General features: G+C 37.0%; 1 protein-coding gene across 1 annotated transcript in view; it reads left to right on the top strand.

Moving 5' to 3' along the window:
* The window catches only part of LOC132792185 (heterogeneous nuclear ribonucleoprotein L), a 144,886-nt gene that overhangs the window by 74,185 nt on the left and 45,284 nt on the right, over positions 1-25,417 (top strand). The window contains 1 exon segment of the mRNA XM_060801440.1: positions 9,603-9,674. Coding sequence (XP_060657423.1) covers positions 9,603-9,674 — 72 coding nt within the window.

The following is a 25,417-nucleotide window of genomic DNA, read 5'->3' on the forward strand; positions in this document are numbered from 1 at the left end:
AAATGTCATCACTTTCTACATAATAATTTATTACTAATGCATAAGTTAGTTGACAGAACACCTTCTAAAAGTGTCGTCGCTTCTTATTTTACATTTTACATTATATATAGAATACTTATCCTATATGGTAATTTCATATTGTGGCAACTATATTTCATTAGTCAGTGTTGCCAAGGAGCCAGTTGTGGCTTGTGACCTTCGACCTTCTTCGAGGTATGACAGGCATTATAAACGGTTGTGCTCTGGTCAGGCCAATCAATAGAATTCATTAAAATCGCTGCTGGTGACGCTGCCACGCCCCCAACTGCTGCAGAGCCATAAATTTAACATGAATTTATTGCTTGAGCCCTCCAACAAAGCGAAATCGAAAGCAAAACGTAGTGAAACAGAATGAATGGAAAGCGATAACAAGTTAAATATGAAGTGAAAAATGCAAACAAAATATTTGCATAAGATTTTCAGTTGGGGGAACCGCAAGGCAATCGATGTAAGCGACCAACAAAAAAAAACTGTCCTGTTCTGTTCTGGGACAAATACTGAAGCAATTCACAAAGTGGCAGCCCAACAACTTGACTACTGTTGAGAGAGTGAGAAACTAACCGAAAGTTTTGCAGCACACACAAAACTTCATCAAGTATACACCAAAAAATTGTGGTATTTGCATTTGCCAACCGTCAGGGTCGTTTTATTCACCTCTCTCTCTCTTTACCTCTCTCACTCAGTTCACTCTGACAGTCAGCTGCATATTTAGTGGGATCCCATCTATCAAGGGGAGCTAGAGGTAGTTGCTACCTGCATAGTTCCAGAGGGTTTTGTGCCTCGAGTCACTTTACGTTCATTTTATCTATGTGCGCGCCCGCGTTTTGTTAATTTTCCACTCATTTTCTATGGCATCGTCTCCCCTCCTCCTCCTACTCCTCGCTGGCTGGCTGGCTGGCTGCCAGTTCTTGCCTTTTGCGTCTTGCGGTTTTCATTGTGCTTCTCGTTTCGTCCGTCGTTCGTCGCCTGTCGTTATCCTTGCTAGCTTGCAATATAGCTCTTAGATGGATATGTATTCTTATGCTCATCGCATTTGGCTTGCCTTGTTTCGTGTTGTCACGCAATACTTGCCACGGCTTCTTTGCGGCCAACCAACCAAACTCCCCTTTCGGCTTCTGTTGTCTCTCCATTTGACTGCAAATTGTTTTTTATTTCTCTCTCTCTCTCTCTCGTTTTTTAGTTTTAGTTTCAGTTTAAGTTTGAGTTTTATTTGTAGCCAGTGAGTGAATCGACTTCAACGTTGCTTGGTTGGCTTTTCTAGCCCAAGGACGTTCGATTTTTCAGTGTTTCGCTTGACAAAACGTATACGTAATGCGCTTTACTTCGTTGTCCCTTGATTCAATACTAACTACTTGCAAAGCGACACTTGCTTGCCGTTTTAGATGCTTGCTTAAACACAAGGGGCAGCTAATTGGGCACGTTTAGATAGCTGTTCGAGTTTATTGGCATCACTCTTGTGACTGGCAAAATATTATTCAAATCGGTTTTCGCTTATTTAACATTTGCTCTACGTTCGCTCTCATTAATTAATTGCCTCGTCGTTGCAGGAAGCAAACACGATCAATCAGTATTATCTAAAGCTGTCTGTGCCAAAGTAAAAGCAAGCCGAGCGACCGGAAAGAGCTCGTAACAACAGCTGACATATGCGCCATGTTGTTCTATTATCGTATCAGTTAGCCTGGCCGTAAAAAAAATTTGTAAGCGCCCCCAAAACTATGCTATAATTAACCACAAAATGCCAGCAATGTCCTCAGCGGCACGTTGTGCTCTTAGTCCATGGTGGAAACCACAACAGAGAAAGAGAGAAAGCGAGGGAAACCTGCATTGTAATGGCTGTCATTATTTATTTATGAATGCATGACAATAACAATAACAAAGCGCCTCGAAAAATATGGAATCGAGTCTCTGATATGTGACTGCAAGATACTCATTGACATTTAATACGCTTTTAATAGTTCAAATAAAATACGAAAATAACATAAAAGCCAGTTTATATACGACCATTTCTTAAAGCATAGTAAAAGTTATCTTAATACAAAATATTACGTATACGTTGCAGTGTTGAATGCCTCATGATTTACGATAGTTGCTGCGGTAATTACAGGGTATATCAGGTGCTGCCACACGAAACACAAATTTCAATAAAACAAAAAGAAAACAACAAAATGCCAAAAGTCATCAAAAGCTGAAACAGAAATAACTGTAAGGCAAACCTCTGACCCCTGACCAAAAACCAAAGAAACAAAAAAAAAAAAAAAGAAACAAACAGGATGAAAACAAAACACATTAAAAAACCGCATAAATAGAACCATTTTGAATATGGCAGAGAGGAGGGAGAGAAGAGAGTAGCACGCAGAGACGACATAAAACATGACAAAACTATTTTACTTTTATGATTAAATCATGCATGAGTGTGTGTGCGTGTCAGAGTGTGTGGTGTGTGTGGTGTGTGTGAGTGATGGGGGTGTATAGGCGATACAGATAGAGAAAGAGAGAGAAGGATTCAAGAATTGAAAGGTGTTCCTTGCTCTATTATGTGGCATCCAACTATCGAATTAAATGCGCATAAATAATTCATATGGGAGTATAGCCATATATGCAAATGACAATGGCAACCCTAAAACGTTCTGTTGCGTTGCTTTGGCAACCCTGTGTGTGTATGTGTCCTGTGATTTCAATTATGCGAACCAAAACGAGACTTTTGTGTGTTGCAAAAATTTATTTATTTAAATTGCAATCGAAGCGATGTTAAAGCGTGAGAAGGGAAGCCAAAGAGGGGAGCAGAAGGGAACAGGACATGCTTTCTCCTCGTTATTTGAACCGCCCCCGTTTTGCTTGCTTATCCTAAATCAACATTTGTTTACCCCGCTGTTTCCAGTCGCTGCTTTGCTTGTACGCTGTCGCTGTTGTAGTCATGGCAAGTCCTTCGCTTCGCACAGTTGCCAAGGCTCTCTTCACTGTTTCTTAGGCACTTTATTTTTATGACACGACAATTTCTGAGCGAGTGTGCGAGTGTGTGGGTGTGTGGGTGGGAGTCCTTCGGCCTGGCTGCCTGCTGATTATTTTCGTTTTATCTAGAGCCTTGCGCTATTTCGGACCCTCAATTTGTTTTTAGTGCCACATTTGCCCCCCCCCAGACTGCGCTCAGCCATATGCTCTGCCTTGACAGTGCGGCAAAGAGATATTCAAACCCCGCCACGCTCATTTCCCCTCTCTCGCTCTCCACTCTCACTCTCGACTCTCCACAACGTCTGATATAATGCATCGTAATTATAACGGTTTATTTTTCAGCGTGGTTTATTTTATGTCAAGCGGCAAAGTTCGTGTAATCAGTATGAATAATTTGCTTTTATGCCCCTCTGATATGGGCATTTTATTTGCTTTTGCCCATAATAGCCGCCAACCCTTCGTCCCTCCTCCCCTCTGTTATATAATTGTTGTGACTGTTTTTGTCTGGTCCACCATACATAGGCGTCAACTTTAACATTTAGATCCAATTAAAATTGCTTTTATAGCTTGCTCCTTCTCCTCCCACGCATAATGGCTATGTGGCATATGATGAAGACTTTGCCACAGTTGACCAAACTTTGTTTCAGTTGGGGATTTTTGCTGTTGCTGCCACTTTTGTGCCGCCTTTCCCCCAGTTGGTCATCACATAAGCTGGTAACATGCTTTTTGTTTTACTCAAAACCTAATGTGGCGCATCAAAAGTGCTGTCAACTCTTGAGGTTGTCTCCCTTCATTGGGTTAAATTGAGCAGATGAGCCTTGGGTCTAAGCCGTTTCATAGGATTCGAAATCAACCATGCAAAAATATACAATTGCATGCAGAACTTTTAATGATTGATGAAATTACGTTTCTTACTATTGGTTGCAATCATTTGAAAAGCTGTTTAGGAATAAGTCAATAACTAATCGGTGATTAAAAACCATTGCATCAAAATCAGAAATACAAGATGATCGCAATTGATTGAATGAATTGATGATTGCATGATTGACGATGATTATTATATTATTGGTTCGTTAAAAATTCATTGGCAACATATATTATGTATGACGATTGATTATAAGTTTGTAATGTAATGTAATTACTTGCAGAACTTTTAATGATTGATGGAATTACGTTTCTTAGTATAGATAAATATAAGATGTTCCCAAATAGCAAAATGATGATAGGTAATCATCAAAAATGTATTGGCAACATAGCGTTTGCTTGATTGATGATGATTGATGAGTAATCACATAAAATCATGTTTACTTACGAAGTATGATTCACGATGATTGACTTATAGATAAATGACAGGCAATCATTAAAATTCTATTGGCAAAATATCGTATGTTTGATTGATGAGTGATTGACTGATTGATTGATTGATCCATGAATAAGCGCACATTTTTAATACTGTTTACAAATGCTAGAGTCACTTGCGAATCTGAATAATCAACACTATCTTAGCTCTAAGACTACTTTACCTAGTGCATATTTTCGTTTGCCTAATCCATTTTATTTTTCCTATCGGCTCTACTAACCAATTTCTAATATAACCACTTGATACATACAATGCGCCACACAATATCATTCATTCACACAGCAGGTATGTCGAATTCGAAAACCAATAGCTATATATTCTTTATACTCTTAAGCATTAGTTTAAGCGATACTCTTACTACTACTCAGCTTTTTTACAACTTTAACAACATATCTTTGATATCCCACATCAATTTTCAATCAACTTTGATATCTACTTAAATTTTGTTTTTGTCGATTGTTTGATGTGAGAATTTTAAATTTTAAGCCACTTGAGGAACACAGCAAAAGTATCTAAATTTTGTAAAGTTTTTGTGTGAAAAGAATGATCAAAACGAAAAGCAGCTATCGTCTTCAACGTGCAACTTTTATTCTGTCAACACAATACAACACAAGCATCCATGGCAAGCGAACAAACACAACAACAACCACAACAACATCAACATTAAACCACAAAGTACACCACAACAACAACTACAACAGAAATCATAAAGTACACAGCAACAACAACAACATGAAAACACAAGCGTCTACTAAATAACAACAAAACAATTAACCCCTCAAGAAAACACCAACAGCAACAACAACTTCAAAAACCTAGCAAAACAGATATCGAGTAATCGATAAATGAATCTTTCACTGCTATTACTAATATATATTGAATACACTGTATTATATTACAACAACAACAAGAACAACAGATACAATAAAACATTGTGTATTATAAGACAAAGTACCACAACAACAACAACATCAACTACATCAGCCAGCAACAACAACAAGCAACTGAGCAAATGTCTCCTTCAAAAAATGAAATTCATAATGAAAATTTTTAACAAGCAGCAGCAGCAAAAAGTGTGCAGCAGCAGCAACAACAACTACAACAAAAGAAAAACAACTACAACTACTACATCCAGAACAATCTCAGTCCAATTAAAAACAACAACAACAATAACAATTACAACAACATCACGTATATAAAGAAAATAATATAAAAAATGCTGCTTTTTTCTCGCACTGTAAAAAACAACAACATAAACTGCGCGCAAAAAAAAAAAGAAAACAAAAGAACTTCACTAACAAATTTATCCAATAATTGTAATTTTTAAGTTTTTTGTTGCCCCCGTTTTAATTTGTTTGACGTTTATGTTTTATATTTTTCTTTTTTCATGACAGTGTTTAAAAAGGTAGTAACAATAACAACAACATCAACTACAGCAACTACTACAACAAACAGCAAACAGCTACAACAAGAACAACAACAACTACAGCTAAAAATTAATAACAAAACACGGAACCCAATCCCCGATTTATATATACGTATATATATATGTATATATATATAGTATCTGTAGGCGCCCACTAACAACAACCATCATGCTAATGCCACAGCGTTGCTATAGCTCCTTTCCCCAGAAACCAGAAAACCAGAAAACCTGAAAACAAAAACCAGAAACAAAAATAATAATAAAAGAATACAATATATACAAAAAAAATATATCAAAATGCCCGCCTGCCTGCCTGACTACCACCCAACTAACTAACTTACTACTTTTACTTAACCAAATGAATAATCGAAAAAAAAAGAAAACATAAAACTTACTACTACTATTTCTACTACTACTATTTTTGTTGTGTGTGTGTAAGTTCCAGAACAGAAAAGAAATACCACCTCTATAGGAAAATATAGATATCTAGATATTCCCTCAGTAAGAAACAACAACAAGAACAACAACTACTACTACTACTTTTACTACTACTACTACTACTACAACAACAACAGCTACAACAACAACAGTATGCAACTAAAAATATATATCCAAGAATGCACCAAATTTAAGTAAAGAAAAAAAAACAACAAAACAAGATTTCAATTTTATGCAATCTATACAAGAACAAAAAAAATTCAAAAACCAACCACGAAAATGCAAGCATAGAATATAGCATAAATATATGTATATATATATTATATGTATATCAATATATTATATATAATATATGTATATCAAACTTTATCTCTGGGCAGGACTAAGCATCACAACAAAAAAAACGAAACTCGCAGACAAAATCAAATTAAAATCAACATATATATACATATGCATATATATATATATCTCGATATATATATTTGTCGCACACACTTTTAATATGCGTGTATATGTAAATATATGTTTGTATTTATATATGCAATTATACATGTATGGTATGTGTATACAACATATAAATCTATCTAATCACAAATTCAATTCAAAAATCACAAAAAAAAAAAAAAAAAAATCAACACTATTCTACTATCTATCTCTATCTCGCTTGTGTTTGTCTGTGTGCAGGGATGCATGGCACGGGCAGCGACGCTACAGACGTAACGAGAATTGTTGTTGTTGGACTTAAAGATGATCATCCGCATCATGATCGATATATTGTTGATGATGATCATAATGCAGATAATGATCGCAACGCGGGAATCGTAACACAAACGGATTGGGGATTGGAGCAATCAAAAACGGATTTGGAAATCGATATGGAAACAGCTAAAACAGTGGCAGTGGCAATCATTCAAATATTAACAGCTACTGCTAGAACTACTACTACTACTTCTAATATCGATACTGGTAGTACTACGACAGCTGCTATAACCCCAATATGTAGTCGCTTTAAATCGTACAATTTGAACAGATCCTTGAAATGTTGTTTATGCTGAACAAAACGGCGAATGTTTTTGAATTTTATTGCATAAAACTGAAAAATGAACAGAAATTGAAAGCGATTCAATGATCATGATCGTTATCGGTATCGTTATTGTTATCGTTATCGGAATCAAATGTTGCCAATTGTGGTTGTTGCTGTGCCTGGTGTTGACAATCCGACGAGCTGCTAGAAAGAAACTGAGACTAAAAAAATCTATATAGAAATCTCGTATCATTCAAAATCAAATTATAATAATTGATGACGATTTGGAAGCTATATATCTTGCTTATATATAATTATATATAATTTTTGTTCTGTATATCATACCATGAACCACAAAATTCAATTTCAAAAATCAAGCTTGAATTTTATTTAATTACAATTTTTGTGTGATGCAAAAACCAAAAAAAAACAAAAATCGCAAAAATATGAAAAAAAAAAACCAAACATTTATCATTGGGATCTGTTCAAAGTTATGTGACTATATAGCTCTATATATATACGTATGTGTACATGCATATGTGTATGTATATATGTATGTGTTATTGGGGCATATAGAAAAGTTGTATGTGGTGGTATTAGAGTCGGTCATGTATGTAGATTCTAACGGTACACATAATAAATAAATATTATCATTGTGCACCGTTTGCGAGAGCATAAAAGAAAATACAGAAAAATATAAAAAGAGAAACGACTACAGCAACGTTGCGTATATCACACACACACACAGCTACTGTGACTGGAGGTGAGTCAGTTGAAGCACTCTATTCTAAATAATAACTACTACCTACCTCTACAAATACAATATCTCATAGTTTGTAAGTGCAACTCTCTCGGAGGCGTGCAATCTTCCTTCCTTCCTTGCCCCTTTTTAATAGTTTAAGTCGAGGGAAAACTTTAAAGTATTCACTTCAAACTTCTTATAACATATCTAGTTTCAGAAAGCAGTTTCATGTTTTTAGTCGATTCTCTGTCCCATTGAGAGTTATTTCTATAAATGGATTAGATTGAGCAACTGCCATATATTGTTTTTGTGGTTCATGGTAATATTGAATGTTTCTTATTATTTAATTCTCTTTCAGAATATCATTTTTGCCGAATGAATTACGCGCCTTTTTAAGTCGATTCAATGCAAGACATTAGCCCACTTTATGCAACAATCGATGCAAAGAACAGGTTCTAACTCTCAACTCCAAATGTTGCAAAACTGCATTTATTGGGGTCGCGTTTTGTTGTTTCGATTTTTTCGTTTGATCGCTGGTCACTTTTTTGCGCGTAGTTGACCCTGAAATCAGGTGCTCGAAGCGTATGAGCCACAGCAGCTTGTCAGTCCCTGTTCCCCTCGATATCAGTCAGTGTTAGTTGGCCAATTATCTATCTATCTCATCGCGCTCACCTCTCTTGGAATCATTAATTTTGGGTTATCATCATCAGTTGTGTTTTCAGAAATTGTCAGCATATCAGCATAGCAAAGCATTCGTTTAATTTCGTTAAAATGTTTTCGCAGCTATAAATTAAACCACTTCCAAAGTGTTGTGTTATATAAGAGTTTCGACGTAAATTTAAATTCATATTTGTTTTTGTGGCTGTTTGCTGCTGTTGTTGTTGTTATTGAGGCCGTTGCTATAGCTGGGTACTGACCTGTCTCAAACCTCAAATGAAATTAGTTTAACCTGCTGCGTCTGGTTTTGGTTTTTGGCTTGCTCTTGTTGTTTTTGTATGTATACTTTATTATATGGCATATACAAAAACTGATTCATTGACATGCAGAAGGCAAACGAATAAGCCGGGCGAACGACCCGCGAAATATTTTATAAACGAGCTCTCCCAACTTCTCTTTTTCCTCCAGCCTCTCATCACTGGTTTCTTGTTTGTTTTCTCTTTTACTCAGGTGCTGGTTTTTTATTCGTTCTCCCTTTGTTTTTGTTTCTTTGTTCTCATCTGGTTTAGTTACTAGGATCTACTGTTCTTTTTTATAATATTCATTATGTTTCTATTTCGTTTGGATGCCAACAACAAATACATATAAATACAGACAACTCTCGTTACATTCAACCAAACACTTCGTAGTTAGTTTTTAGCCAAAACAATAATGAAAATCAAAAATACAACGATTCGATAAACGCCACAGACGACTCTCACACACACAAAACAGAAACAGAAACAGAAACAAATCAAGAAAACTCCAAATCCAAGCAAAAACCCAACAACCAACCAATCCAACCAAGAATCAACAACCAACCAACAAACCAACAACAACAACCAACCAACAACCAACAAATTCAACAAATTTGTGGAAACATTTATCACGCGCAAATTGTTTGCCGTTTGCTCTTATCTCATTTCAGTTAAGGAGATTGGAAATGGTCGCTCGCCATTACTGCAGGAGCCTCTTTACGGTACACGACCTCAGCCCTACAGTGAGTAGAAGGCGCCTATTCATTTGTAGTTTCTGTTTAGCTGACAAATGTTGTACCCAACTCTCTCTCTCTCTCTCCTCCTTCTCCACCGTCGTTCTATATATACTATATATATTCCCTTCCCATCACCATTACCACAAGAACAAATCAAAAAGAACAAACTACCATCATTCAAATGAAAATATAACTTTTGGTGTGTGTGCGTCTGAGCGCGTTTGTCTCGAATACGAATTCTATTAACTTGTTTTTTGGTTTTGTTTTTACGATTACGATTATTATGTATTTGCTTTGATTTGGTTCCTCATTGACTTAGGATCGATTACTACTCTGAGGTAGGTGAAGTTTTTACCTTTGATTAGGTTGTTAAATACGTTAATTACGTCACTAATCTCGACACCTCACTTAGGTGACTCTATTTAAACTGTAGTTACTCAAGCTGAAATAATCTATTTTATTACTTGATTTCAGGTGTTGAACTATTCTAACGTTTAATATTTACTATTATATAGAGTAACATTCTGTTCTTTGTTCTTTGCCCGCCAGCATCTTTGGCAAAAAGGTCACATACCATTTAGCAAATTGTCTACATAAATTCATTAGTATGTCAAATACAGATCCCACACTCAAAGTAAAAGTTCTCCCTGCTTTTTTTGCTTCCTTTTTCCTTTTACCTGCCTGTTGGAAGTTTTCTAATTGTTGGCACTTGAGAGCGTGTCTTTCGTTTGGGAGGAGCCCTCATAAAATTGCAATCATTACAATTTGTAAGCACCCTGTCTTGGCAAACTCTTCTTCTGCTTTAACTTTTTCCAAGTGCTCTGAGTGTGACATGCGCGCAATTAAAGGAAAATTGCGAGCCAACAAAAATATTATACTAATTAACTTGACTCGACTACAAGTGTAAGTGTAAATCAACTTTGTCAGAGCACTCGACCCAATTTCACAACCAGGTGACAATGATCTATTTAAAAGAGTCGCAAGAAAACGAGCAAATTCTTTTATCTAAGACACGTTTCATAGATACTCTTAAACGTGACAATGTTTGGGGATAAAAGTAATCGAAGAGTTCAGATTTGAAGTAGCCAATGCTATAAAGCATTTGCCGATTGGTTTTCCAAAGGAAATGTCCAAAGGAGAGAAGGATATGAATAAAAGAAAGTGTGTGGGTGGGAGGGAAGAAGAATGAAATGAAAGCAAAGATGTGACTTTCTCGTTATTGCAAGAACATGTGTATTAATTTTCTCGCTTGACTTTGTGGCATGCCCCAAACCGAACCGACAAATGTGTGGTCAACTGTATTGTTGTGTCTGTGTGTGTGTGTGTGTGTGGGTGTGCACGTGTGAAGTACAAAATTAATTGATTTTTTATAGCTCATCGCACATCGTATTCAATTGATTCCAAGTTTATTGTGCAATTTCTGTGGTCAAACTGAAATCTTCTCTTCAGTTGATAACCCAAAGATGTGTCACAAGTGTGTTGAAGATAAATCGCACCTTGATTAAATTATCCAAAACAAATCTTTACTTTTAAATCTTGTAACTCTATATTAAATATTTATACATCAAATTCCAGACATCAAAGCAATGTTCACATGTTCCCCCGCTTTGTATAAAATTCTCACAAATTCACAATCAATTTTCATTGCTCCGTTTGACCTTTCGTCATTTATTGATCCTCGAACTAAATACTTAAGGCAATAACCAATTCCTGGGCTAGGCTCGGCTGGGATTCAGTTCATTTCATAAGCTTGTAAAACTGTTCAAAAAGTATGGCAGCGCCTGGAGGCCACACCTAGTTACAACTTTCGCATTATCTAAAAACCTCAAACAACTATAAACTAAAAAACAATCTTGCCTGGCAACCGAGTCTCTCACTCTCTCCTCCCTCCCCCTCTTGAGTTACCTCCCCTGAACTTATGTAACCTGGCTCGAGGCATCGCTCGTTCATAATTTACCATAGCATCCTCATCCTGCGCCTTCCTTCACCTCGCCTATGTTACACTTTTCCTTCATCTTCTTAGCCTTGATGTTTTAATTTGTGCGTAAATAAAATTTAAGCATTGCTTTGCTTTTGCATTAGCCAAGAGGAAAGTTTTGAGTTTACTTCTTGCTGTTGTTTTCTTTTTGCTGCTGATGTTGTTGTTGTTGTTGCTGTTTTTGGCTTTGGGGACCAAAACTGATGCAAAGATTAAGCAAAATCCGTCTCTGACTGCCGCTCGGCTGCTGCTTTTAATTGCATTTCTACGCAAAAGTTGAACTTAAGTTCGTACAACGCGTTTTGTTGCCTAGGTTTCAATTAGAGAGTGGATACTGCTTTTCTGTTGCTGCTGCTGAGTTCTATCTATCTTTGTTTTTGTATCTATAGCTTCGTTCGTCGCCGCTCTCTATCCATTTGTACATCTGCTTTAGTTTCCTATTTCTTGACTCTGCGGGGAATTTGGCCAAAACTTTTGCTAGCGTTTTTGTTTTTTTGTTATTATTTTCTTTTGGAGAGTTATTTCGTTGATTCTCGATAGTAGCCGAAAAAACCAAAAAAGTTTCGCAAGCAAATTCCCTCCAATGCCGTTTTTGTCTAATAATTGGCCATGGCTATGGCTTTGGCTTTAACCACGCCATTGTATTTTCGATCCTTAGCTGAAACTTTTAGCTTAGCATCAGTCAGAAAAAGTCAAAATCAATTGATTTCCCATTTATTTCGCTTAGATCTTTTTTTTTTTTAAGGGAACTCGTTGGAATGTTTCTAAGCAAAGTAGAACTTGAAAAGTTCACCAGAAATTCCGCGCCATCAGTTTGTTTGCTTCAATTCTGTTTGTTGACTTTGCTGACATGCATGTGGTTCTTTGGTTTTTGACATAGTTTCCTTTTTTATTAATCCTTTCAATGCTTTTGAGGTGTTGGTGAGTTGGAGAAAATTTAAAGCAATAAAATTGTTCAATTTCATTGTACACAAAAAATAATATCGGTCTTAAATGTCATTTTGAAGAAAATTTGAGAAAATATTCTACAAAATACTTTTATTATTTAACGTAATATAAATTAATATTATATTAATTTATACAAGTAATCAACTTTTGGTATTTAAATAATACTACTTTCAATCCAATTTAAAAATGTGCTCTACATTAAATACTGAGTTTCTTAAAGTGTACCACAATCAATTAACTAGAGTGTACAATCTTTTAAACCAAGAACAATATGAAATAGTATTTGAGTTTTATCTGTGGATTTTGATGTCATTTCTTTATGGCCTGGTCAACTGGAGCACCATTTTCAGTTGGCTCGACTAAATGACTTTGTGCATAGCTGATTTATTTGGAAGCTCTGGCTCTGTGTCTTTCTTTGATTGTTTTGCTTTTGTTTTGTTGCTGGCGCCTCTCCCATGCCTAATCAAGGAAATAACATCCACTCGTGTCTCAGTTGCACTTATGACAATGTCGAGGTTGTTGTGGAAAGGGAAAGGGAAGTGGGGGCAAGACAAAAGGAGGAAGCCTGCTTGAGGATTTTACTCGTCAAATGAAATCTTTGGGGTCCTGGCTACTACTACTGAGAGCTGTGCTCTGCTCTGCTCTGCTCTGTTGTTGCTGCTAGCCTAATAAGCATCCTTGGGGAAATTATTATGAGCAGAATTCAATTTCGTGTTTAATTTGCAGTGAATCCGTTGCTTTTTCGGACTCACTTTAGTTGGCTCCTTTTCATTCCCATTCCCATTTCCCATTCCCTGCCTCGTGTCTCTTCTCTGTGAACTTGTAACATTTTTCATAAGTTTTTCTTTTTCGTGGCAACTTTTGCGGTCTCGCTCGCTGCTCTTTGTTTAGGCCAGAACTGACTTTTTTTTAGCCGTCTGCTTCTTTTTCACTGTTGCTAAAAATGCAAATCTGCTTTGCCTTTGCATTTTGTTTTTCTTTATTCTTTCTTTTTTTTTTTGTACAAATAAATTTCAATATAGTACTTATTATTTTGAGCTGCTGCTGCTGCTGCTGCATTTGTTGCCCTTTGGCCTTTGGTCTCTTTTGCTCAGACTCGACTCGGACTCGTCGCCGTTGCTAACCGCAATGAGCTCAGCTCATTATTTGCTGTAAAACATTTTTGCATAAAAAAAGTATTTTTAATTTAACCACAAAGTTTTCTTCAGATTTTTGTTGTTGCTGTTGTTGTTGTTTTTGGTGGTTGCCTCTACTTCGCGCTCGTGTTCGCGTTCGCGAACAGCAACAGCAAATGCGAAATGCAAAAGTGATTTTTATTAAAAGTAAAAGTTTACTTTTTAATCAGCTTGGCTGTTAACTTTACATTTTGTGGTTGCTTTTTATATTCGCAGAGTAAGGTTAATTAAATTTAAATCGTTTGTTCGCCGCAGTTAATATGAGAAAAGTTGTTGGCTGACAATAATGAATTATACTGCATTAAAATGCAAAGTTTTCAACGATTCTCTCTCTCTCGCGGTCTTCTCCAAAAAGTATGCTACGATATGGGCTTTATCCTTGAGCCGAACTGATCCCAGAAGCAATTTCAATTGCAATTCATTATCATTAACATATTTATGGGCCTCGAGACCTGTGATTGCGCTCGGCGCCTAATCAAAAATGCCAAACAATTGTTGCGTCTCGGCGACACTCACAGCAATCATTCACACCTTTAAGCTGCATTGTCACCAGCTCCCCAAACAGGGGAACCCCAACTGTCCCCTGGGTTCGTTACGGCCGTAACGTGCCGTTAATGCGCTTCTCTGCCGCTCTCACAAATCCGAGCCTGTAAAAGCAAAATGGCCAACATCCTCCCGCAACGGAAGTTGACAGCGGCTGCGACTACGATGGCGATGGCGGTGATGAAGGCGGTGGCAGTGGCGGTGACTGAAGCAGCAACTACGTCGCCTGCGTCTCTCGCTTTGTGCTACTTTTTACAGCTGTTTCCGCCGCAGCAGGAAATGTTTTTAATTTTAATGCAAGTGCAGCCTGTTTTATATTTATGTGCATATTTTTGAGCCCTTCGTTAAGGTTTATTCTCTTTTATTTATTTATTTCATACTTATTTACTATCGCAATTATAATAAGAAAAACAACTGTTGAGCAATTACGTCGAGTCAATTTTTTATAATATGCAAATTGTTTTTAACGCTTAAAAAATAATTGAAGGAATTGAAATTACTAAATTTAAAGTATTTACATGTTACAACATGTTAATATCAATTACTATACATTAGTATATAATCAAAATTAAATACGTTATGCTGTTATAACTAAATTTTATCTGAAAGTTGTGTTTGTAATAGTATTTTTCGATTTTAATCGCACAGGTAGCACTGCTATTTCAAAGTTCACATCTGTATGTAGGATTCTTGAAAGTATTTTTTCTCATTTTTAGCTTGCTCTGCATTACCATGAAGGAATTAAAAATACATAATTTTAAACATATATTGACAAAATGAATATTTTTTTAAAACAAAATATTACATACTTATTAAAATATCTTCGATTCTTTAATGTGTTGTTTCGATTTTGCGACTTGTAGCAATTTCAATTTCCTCTGCATTACCGCTTCAAATTGAACGTCTTATCAGAAATGCAGAAACACGAAATGCAATTCTCAACTTTGAATTGTCTGTCATATTCGTGTATGATATATATTTTGTGCACTTGTGCCACACACACACAAAGAATGCAAGAAATGGCGAAAGAAACTTTTATGAGAAATTGAACGTCAACGTTGCCGTCATTTCCATTTCCATTTCTCGAACCGCAATTGCAACATGAATTTGCCCAACTCCCTAGCCAACTCCATCAGCATCTCTCTTTCTCTCTCACTTCGGTTCAATCTAGCTGCGAGTCGAGTTTACTTGCTGTATTTTGCATTATTGCCTTGACATAACAGCCTGCGGCATTGCATTTGAAAGTTATCAGCCAAAAACAAGTAAAAAAAAAAACATGAAATAGGGGAAGGAAACAGAAACTAGTGAGAGAACAAGAAATATGGATAAAGAAATTGTTCAAGTTCTGTTTTTTTTTTATTTTTGTTTGTTCACAGCACGCGCAACAGCAGCTGTTGCAATACACAATTTGGCTTCCCTTTAGATACCCTGTAAGTAGTTGTCAAGGGGTAGTATAGAATGTTGTAGTAATAAATGAAAAGTATAAAAGATAAACAATTTAATACAGATATTCCAATCTATTATATAAACTTCAATTTAATGATAACTATATTTTTATTAAAAAAAATATGTTCTGCTTATAACAGAGTAACTTTTATTCATTCTTGATTTGTTCTCTACTTTTTTTGCGCTGCACTGCGATTGCGATCTCAATGTTATTTACTTGAGCTCGATTTCAGCAGTTGAGTGTTTTCCGATTGCTTCGCCGCAGGCGGCTGTGGGCGTGGCTGATTGCTGTCATACCTCGCAGCAACATCAAACACATATGGACCAAGAAATTGTTGTCAAGTTTCTCAATTGCCACATCAGACACATCAGATATGGCATGTAGTTAGAGTGTACGTGTTTTTGTTTTTTTGGTTTTGTTGCCCGTCAACACATCATCTTTTTTAGGCATTTTATTGCAAAATATTGGCAACAGTTGTTGCCACATTGTGTTGTCAGCTCCATCAACCAATCGCAGAGCTGCAGCCTCAGCTCCATCATCAGCTTAACTGATGCCATTGTGTTACGCTTGGGCAGATAATAATTTTGCTTTATTATTTTTGTTGGGGCCTTTGTTATTGCATTGCGATAATTGGCGCATTTTGTGGCACTTGCAGCTTCGGCTATTGTGTGGCTCGATCTCAATCTGAAAAGCATCCATTTGAGACTGACATTTGTCGGCTTTTCTCATTTTTCCATCTCTTTTTTGCCGAAATATACATCAACAGCAATTTTTGCCATCGTCATCAAGTGTTGTGTCGTCGTCTGTCCCATCAACGTCCTGAGTTGCTGCTGCTGGCTGGCTGTCGTTAGTGTGGTAAGTGCGTGTAATTGAGTGAGCCATCATTGCCATTGATGCCCCTTAAAAACTTGATTGAGTGCCTACTACAGTTAGACAGACGGACTGCTGACTGCTGATTGACCAAACAACAATATACATATGAGTACATTCATAAATGTCAATGGGCGACACAGTGAGCAAATGAACATCGGGAACAACTGAAGTTTTGACTGACGTATTTGGTCATAATGTGACTGACATATTTGGTCAGCTTGGGATTAGAGTAGTTTCCACAGTTTGTTGCTACATTTGTAAATTATTGGCTTGCTTAATCGAATGCAAATGAGTTTAATTGGCTGCGTTCTTTTTCAATTTGAGATTTAATTGATTTTCAAAAATGCCTCGATAGAAAAACCATGTCAAAGATTGCTTCATTTTGGCCTGAAAAAGCATTGTGAAGTGCAACTTAAAGCTGGCAACGAAAGCAATTAACATGCAGCCAACGCATGCGTTGTATTTATGACCCCAAAAAGCGGCAGCAGCAGCAGCAGCATTCATTCTGTGTGCCACATCTAGTCTACACATGCCACATGCCAGATGCCAGGGCAGCCTTGGGTGCATATCAATCCCCAAAAAGCAATGGCCCCAAAGCAATCACAAGCAAAAGTTTTCTCATGCTGCTTTTCCATGGCACTTGTCAGCGTTCAAAGATGTATGCGACATAAATTGGCGTTGCCACATCGCTTACACACACACACACACGCACACAGATACATAGACACAATGACAGTCACAACTATTGCTGCGAACATTGTGCAACTGTCATCGGCGCTTGTCAGCCCAGTTAAGCATTTAATTTCGACGACAATTTTAGTGGTCGACAAGACAACAAAAAACACAAGAGCAAAGTTCTCCCACAGCCACCGCTGCTGCTTCCTCTCCTCTGCTCTCGCTTTGGTCACTTTTAGAGATTGTTATTGTTGCGCAATATGCAAACTGTTTAACTGGCGCGATGTTGTTGGGAAAATTGTAACTGTAACAAAAGACAGACAAGACAACTTGTCCCAAACACAATGCGATGACGGCGATGGCCAGGAAATTGAATTAGCCCAAAACGCTGGGAAAACGAAAATGAAAATGCAAACTTTAACTGTAACTCTGCGTCTCTCTTCTCCTCTCTTTACCTGCAACTATGACAACAGTGCGGGAAAATGCAGCAGAAGCAGCAGCAGCAACTGAAAAACATTGCTATTAGCGACAATCTCGAAGAAGACACTTTAACTAACTGCGCTCAAGCTGACTTTTGGTTTACGATACCCTCCATTATAATAGGCGCAGTTAAGGTAATTCCTGCCAAGTTTAGGTTATGTCACCTACGTATACGTAATATGACGATGATTTCATAATGCATTCATTTGTTACCAGCTTATAATGCAAGGCTGTTTTCTAATGAAAATAGTATCCTATATTGCAAAGTGTAATACTTTAGTTTAAAATGTGGTAATGTGGATTTTGAAGTTCCGGCAAATACGTATACTTAATATTGTAAGGAATTCATTATAAACTTATTTGTTACTAGCTTGTAATGCAAGACTGTGTTCTAATGAAAAGAATATTGTATATTTGAAAGCGTAATTTTAAAATGTGATAAATCACTATTGTGTAAATTTCAGAATAGTTTTACGTATACTTAATATTATGATGACTGCAAAGTGCACTGCAAATCATACATCTGAAAGAATAATTATTTATTTTAAAATGTGGTAAATCACTACACTATTAAATTGTGTAAAGTTTAGAGTGAATTTGAAGTTCTGTCAACTACGTATACTTAATATTATTATGAATTCGTAATGTAGTCACTTCTTACAATTGTTTGAAATACACGAGGTTATATTCATATGAAATCAAAACAATATATATCACAATATAATATTTCATTTTCAAATATGATATTACATAGAGTTTCAATTTCATTGAGTTAAAACCCTTATTCGAAATATTCAAAATATATGAATATTTCAACATGGTTTAACATAGGATATCATTCAGTCGCAGTGTCGCAATAACTACTTGCGGACTAGTTGCATTTATGCACTGCTCAAATTAATTGCATGCACTCTCAGCAGGCAAGACCGACAGAGCTGCAGCAAGGAGTAGAAAACCGAGATATAAAACTTCCTCTTAGTCGCCTTGGATCTCGGCACTCTACTCGACTCTACTCTTGTGCTCTATATGCTCTTTACATCTCCTGCTCGAGCAACAAAAAAAAAAAGAAACTTATTCAATTAAAGTTTTGCGCGCAAGCAACCTAATGGAAAATGCTTCTAATGTTCTCCTACTGGCAAGGATGTGCTGTCACTTCGAAGGGGGCAAAGGGACAACTGTGTGTGTGTGTGTGTGTGTGGCAGAATAAATTTTGTTTAAATGGAATTTCATTAAAAAATAATATTTGCAGCGCTTCATTTGTTGGCCGCCCACATGCTGTGCGTGGGCGTGGCAAGGCGAAGCAACGCAACGCAGCAGCACTAGCTGTCGACATATGTGACATGGGTTTTAAATGCTGTGTGTGTTTACTCTAGACCGACCTCCCAATGCTGGCATGCATCTGTGTTGTCCTTTTGCATTCAGGCTTTTCTGCCCTCTGCTCTCTGATCTCTGCTCTGTACCATCTGCCTTCAGCCTTCAGCTTGCAATGCAAATTAGTGCGTTATTATACAGCAGAGCATCGCACAATCTGGCAACGCTGGCTGGCTGGCTGGCTGGCTGGCAACTGTTGCCACTGGCTCTTGATGAATGCTTCTCTTGACTTTTGACTCGACTCTTGCAACGACGGATGAGGCATATCCGGCAAACTGTTTAAACAAAACTATTTCCAGGCGAGACTGATTTATGCAACGCATGAGTCTGCCAACTAGTTTGCTTTATTTGATTTATTTCGCCTGCAATCACGCCACATGTTGCCCGTGCTTCTAATTGTCATTGAGCTGTAGCTTTAAGCGCTGCCAAAACATTGCAAAATTCCATGAAAATCCATCGACTTTGCTGCAGAGACAATGCGATTGCATTGATGTCCGAATTTCTGCCACACTCAGAGTTAGACCAAAGCGAGCTTTTGGTCCTTGAAACAACATGATCTGCAATCAAACCAGGAACCAGGAACCATTGTTCGATGCCTGTAGAGCTAGAATTTGTGCCTCTGGCTTCTGATTCTGACAATTAGCAGTGGGCCTTCAATCAGAAAAAGTATGATGGCCAAAGAGTTCTTGAGGCCTTTGTTCGCTTGATGAATGTGAAATTAAATTTTGGCTAAGACAAAAACTTCACATTTTTATTGAAAATCTCGGCGAAAAAAGCTAATTTATTTTCGCTCGTGCTTGATGCGAATAAAACTTATGTTTGCGGGAATAAATTGTGTACAAATGTCGTCGCCTAGTTGAAATTAAAGAATTAAGTTTAGCTTAAAAGCTACCAACCTAATATCTAATTTGGCGCCTTAAATATGCTTCGTTTAGAGTATTAATTTTGCTCTAGTTGGCATGCTAACAATTTCTATGGGATTACAGTTTTGTTGGCATCATCTACGACATAATCCCCAAGATATCCACTACAATTTTTCACAGTAATGTACAATTTGCGAATACTTTCAAGTGAAATCCCCTCAGAGTAGAACAAGTCAAGCTCTCTCTCTCTCTCTCTCTCTCTCTCTCTCTCTCTCCTCTCACTCACATTCTAGCTTTGGAGCGATGAGATATGCAACAGTTTCGTCAGTCAGCTGGAGCTTCAGCTTCGGGCTTTTGTGTAAATTCTCGTAAATTTAATTTCCTGTTTTACATTTTAGCTCATTTGCTTCTCTTTCCCTCTCTGTCTGATTTGTCGTCTCACTTTGACTTTTGTCAAAGCAAGAGTCGAAAGCATTTCATTTTGTGTCTTTTGGGTATTACTTAGTATTAGTATTCAGTTCCTGACATTTGCATTCGCATTTGCATTTGAATTTGAACGTTGTCCGTCGTCCGTCGTTGTCTCAATGATGTCTTCATTTTGAATGCAGCATTAATTTCCTCAATCGTTCAATTGCATTTTTCATTGCGGCCAGGCAAGCTGTCAATTTGATGTGCATGAAATTTCTTTTGCCATTTTACCAAAATGTGTAACTTAATTAGTTTTCCATTAAAATCGTTGTTGTGGCATTATGTGAAATTGATTTGTAACCTGTCATTTTGTGGCACGGCTGCTGCTGCATACAAAAACATAATTGCCAATTAGAGAGAGAGAAAGAGTTTCTCTTTTCTCGGTATTTGATATTTTATTATGAAAACCCGAAATGACTTATTCAAATGTGAATTATTATTTTGCACACTCATTGCAGATAAACAAAATGTTCAAAAGATTCACAAGAATTATGTGCTAAAATCTTTTTGCCTGTCAATGAGACGTGAATTTTATGTCTGCCACTACTTCATTCCTTCCCCCCTTTTGCAATACGAGGAAGAGGCACTTTCAAGGCGAACTAATTGATTTTAAAATAAATAATGACTAATCACCACCTGCATCACAGCATCAGCAACAGCAACAGCAACCAGCTCATGCCGTTGCTATTTCCTAGTATAGTATAGCAAATACCCTTTAGGCTATGCAAAATGAGCAATATCGAATGGGTTTGCAGAGTATAACTAAACAGATTGTGCCAAATATTCTCTCACAGGGTGTTGGCTTAGTCGATCACTCTCACACAATTTGTACACACTTGTTTTGGCGCTGTAAATTTCATTTCAATACACGTTCTCGTTCCCATGATGCTGCTTCTACTGCTGCCGCCTTCTCTCATATCCTTGTATCCTGCCATCAATTTCGACTATATCTGAAATGTCGACATGGGTTAGCTTGAAAAACGCGAGTCCCTTTCACCTTGTTCCCAATGTGCACCTTTACCCCAATTCCGCACGTTTCGCACACAGCTTGATTAATTGAAATTTCACTCACTGTCAAGTTGTGTGTGTTCTCTGTATGAGAAAGTGTAGATTTGAGAAGAGACTAGGGATGGGAGATGGGAGATGGAGGTGGGAATGGGAATGGGAATGGGAGACTGGGAAGCGGATGTTTGATGAATGGGTGCAGGCGAGCACGCGGGGTCATGGCAGCTGCTAACTAAAAGTGTTGGCGCTGACTCGACGTTGGGTAAACTGTTTTGAAATTAATTGAGTGCGCTAATTTTGGCAAAGGGGTTTCTTAATTGATGACGCCGAGCTTTCTCTCTCTAGCTATCTACCTTCGAAACTCTCTCACTAATTTTCTATGTCTGCGGAAAGTAGTTTTCCAGCTTACTAATGAATTGAGGCTAAGGTTAAGCTGTGTAACTTATGTAACTCGAGTTATGCCAATAACTATTTATAGCAGCTGTACACATCTTACACTTTAAACAAGTAAGAAGATGAAGTCGAATGTGCTTGAGTGTGAATGACTCGATACTCAGTTTTAATGAAAGCAAAACATTGCGTTATTATTGCTAAAAATTATAATTATAAAAAATGTACCGAAATCTATATTTTGTGTATTGATATTCTATTGCATTTGAAATATACCATTGTGTCATATAAAACCATTTCTTAACTTATTTAATTTGTACAAAATCGTTGCGTTACCTGTTATTTGTACTTGAGCTTTGCCACAACATATTTCTGAAGTATTTACAATTTAATTTTATTAAAATTTCTAAATATATTTCACCTGTGTACACTCTGCTTGATGGCCTCAACAAATACCACAAAAATAGGCAGTTAAACGGAAAGTGCTTAAGTAAAATTAGAAGAATTTACGTAGGAAATTCAATTAGAATTTTACATCAACTTGCATGTATATTAACCTTTATGTCTATTGACTATTTGCGTAAACGATTCTTAAAGCCTGTTGAACGCTCTCTTGAGCTGTTTTATTATCCTCGTTTCGATTTTCCAGTTCTTTTTGGCATAGTTTCCGAGTTCGTGGCGCATTTGCTTTATAATTTGGCTACGCGCAATTTGCATTGCAAATGCTTTTCAGTTGCGCCCGCTTTTTCGTCACTATTTTCCTCCTTCTTTTTTTTTTTTTTGCTCGAAATGATTTTGAAAATGTTTTTGCCAACGATGCGTGGATGCATCGGTTGAAGGGAGACGGGCAAAAGGCACCTCCCCTCCCTTTCCCTCCGTCACTTGTCTAGTATTGCGTTTGGTGAACTCTCAGTGAGAGGCTGCGGTAATTGCGTTTTAAGTGGCATTTGGCGCAATGAATATTGCAGCGAAAACTGCCGAAACATGCCAGCAGACAGCAGACACAATGCCAATTTAGGCATTTTGTCCATTTTAGGGTTATGTGGGGAACTTCATTAGATTCTTGCGGTTGAAAGATGTGCTACATCGCCTGTGGCATTGCAACTTAATGATAATGATTTACTTTATTTATCATTTTTATTTATTCAGCATAGATGTCTTTATCTTTGGTATATTTCCAAAGAAAAGTTAATGAAAATAATTTACATACAAGGCAGAAAGATAAGAGAGAACAATACTCACATGTAAGAAATAATCATTTGTTTTCGTTTTTTTTGCCAACTTGGCGATGTAATGAACCAGAAATCGAAATTTCTGCTGCTGCTGTTTGTCTGTAGACATTGAGATAGGCAAATACTTTAGCTCCCACCCGCAGTAATGATATGCCCATGAGCCAAAAGAGAAAGGAGGAGGAGGAGGAGGACCTCTCCCGGCTACGTGCCAACAACAGCAACAGCATAGCAATACTCCTGCAGGAAGTGTGGGAGGGAGGCAGCAACAATCTGCTTGAAGAGAGTGGAGTGAAGTGGAGTGAGGCGGAAGAGAAGGTCTAAAAGCTGGCAGCAAAGTTGTTTGCCTTGTGCCAATATTCAAAAACTGATTTTCATATGTCTTTTAAGTTTATTTGCGTTCAAGCGTAACATCCACACAACCAACACACACATACACACACACACACACACACCCACTCCAGTGTCGCCTTCTCTTAGTGATGTCGCTGGGTCTCTTATCGTTTTCTGCACACGCATAAAAGTTGCTGGCGTGCTTGCTTTAAACTTTTTTATTGGCCAGAATTTAATTCGCCCTAAAAGACACTCCCACAGGCTAACACACACACACACACACACTGACAAACACGTGTGTAATAGATACTGCGTTGCGCCTGTGCAAGTTTTTCGTTTTGGTTTTTTTGCTGTTTTGAAAAGCGATTTCAAATGCAAATTTTATTGGCACAAGGCAGGAAAAAAGAAAGAAAGCAAAAAAAAAAAAACAGAAGCTTCTCTCTCCTGGAGGCTCTGCACTGTGTGTATGCAGATTAAAATCAATTCAATTTGCAGCAAGCCAAGTAAAAGTGGTAATCATTTTCAGTTCTTTGTTTCTAACATCGTATACACTCTGCTCTGGCATTTTCATTGCGGCATCGCTTCCTCCTCCTCCTCCTCCTCATTCTCCTCCTCCTCATTCTCCTCCTCCCATTATTTTTACTTTACATAATGAGATTTTAAGCAAGTACACTGCGCTGCTCTGGATTCGGTTTCATTGCCTATTTTCTTGTACTTTTTATTTGCAATGTGGGCCACAAATTTGCCAGCAGCTTAGAATTTCACATTCTTTTATTTATGAAACTCACATGTGTACACAGGGAGAAAAAAGTGAAATAGTTAAAGCAAAAAGCTCACAGAGATTTGAGTTATAAGTGCTATTAGCAAAGACAAATGTTTGACTTGGTAGTTGAAGTTAATAAATAAAACTAAACAAATACAGAAAGTAAGATTCATTATTTAATTTCAAATTTGAAACGATATTCAAGTACTTTTTGTGTAGCTATCAAGAAATATGTGCAGTTTAATTGCTAGTATTGATTTTTAATAAATCAAATGGTTTTTAATCATTGCACAATTGACAAATACTAACAAAAAGCATGAAGAACATTTTCCAGCATTGTGCAGAAATGTCGAAAGTTATAAGCATAACAGAGAAGTGCTTGGAGTTGAAGCACAGCATAAAAATTACAATATGACTATTCCTCACAGACAATTGCACTGTAGACAAGTTTTCTACCTTTGTGTCTCCAGGAAATTATAAAAAATTATTTATGAAATACTTTTGTATGAGCAAAAGCTATATATATGGTATATTTTGCACTCTATGGTATATTTGTCAATGCAGTACTTCATTAATATACCAAATACGACCTTCGGTATATTTAAGTATTGTTATAGCATATTATTTGGTATATTTAAAAAAAATACCGTACTGATTTGCCATTTTTTAAATTATAGGTGTCTTACTGTGAAACATTTTTAATAAGCAATTTATAATACAATTTACTTATTTATAATCCTAATTAATACAGGCATTACAAATTTAAATTTTCCTTCCCCACTTCACACTTCTTACTTCCTGATCAATTCTTGTTTCCATTTCGTCTCTCTTTGTCACATTTCCTATTAAATGATGGAAATTTGGTCTGCCTGCTTAACCTGGCCATATCTAAAGTCAATTACACGCCCCTAAAATAGCGTTCAAATTGCAATCTCACTTCGGTTTTTCCATTTCTGATTGCAAAAACACTCACCTTCTATTTAGCTGTGTGTGTTACTGCATTTGCTGACAATCAACAAATTAAAAAGGCAAAAACCATTTGCATCACTTCACTAAAATGAAAAATAGCAAATTTCCAACTGCGTCTCATCGACTGTGTGCTCTGCGCCACAAAATGCTCTAGAGATTTCAATTTAGTTGGCACTACGCTCTACCATTTATTAAAATCGCTGACACATATGTACCAAAAGAAAAGGCTGCAGTGGCAA

The sequence above is a fragment of the Drosophila nasuta genome, chromosome 3 (genome assembly GCF_023558535.2).
Source record: "Drosophila nasuta strain 15112-1781.00 chromosome 3, ASM2355853v1, whole genome shotgun sequence".
In the NCBI taxonomy this organism is placed as follows: Eukaryota; Metazoa; Arthropoda; class Insecta; order Diptera; family Drosophilidae; genus Drosophila; species Drosophila nasuta.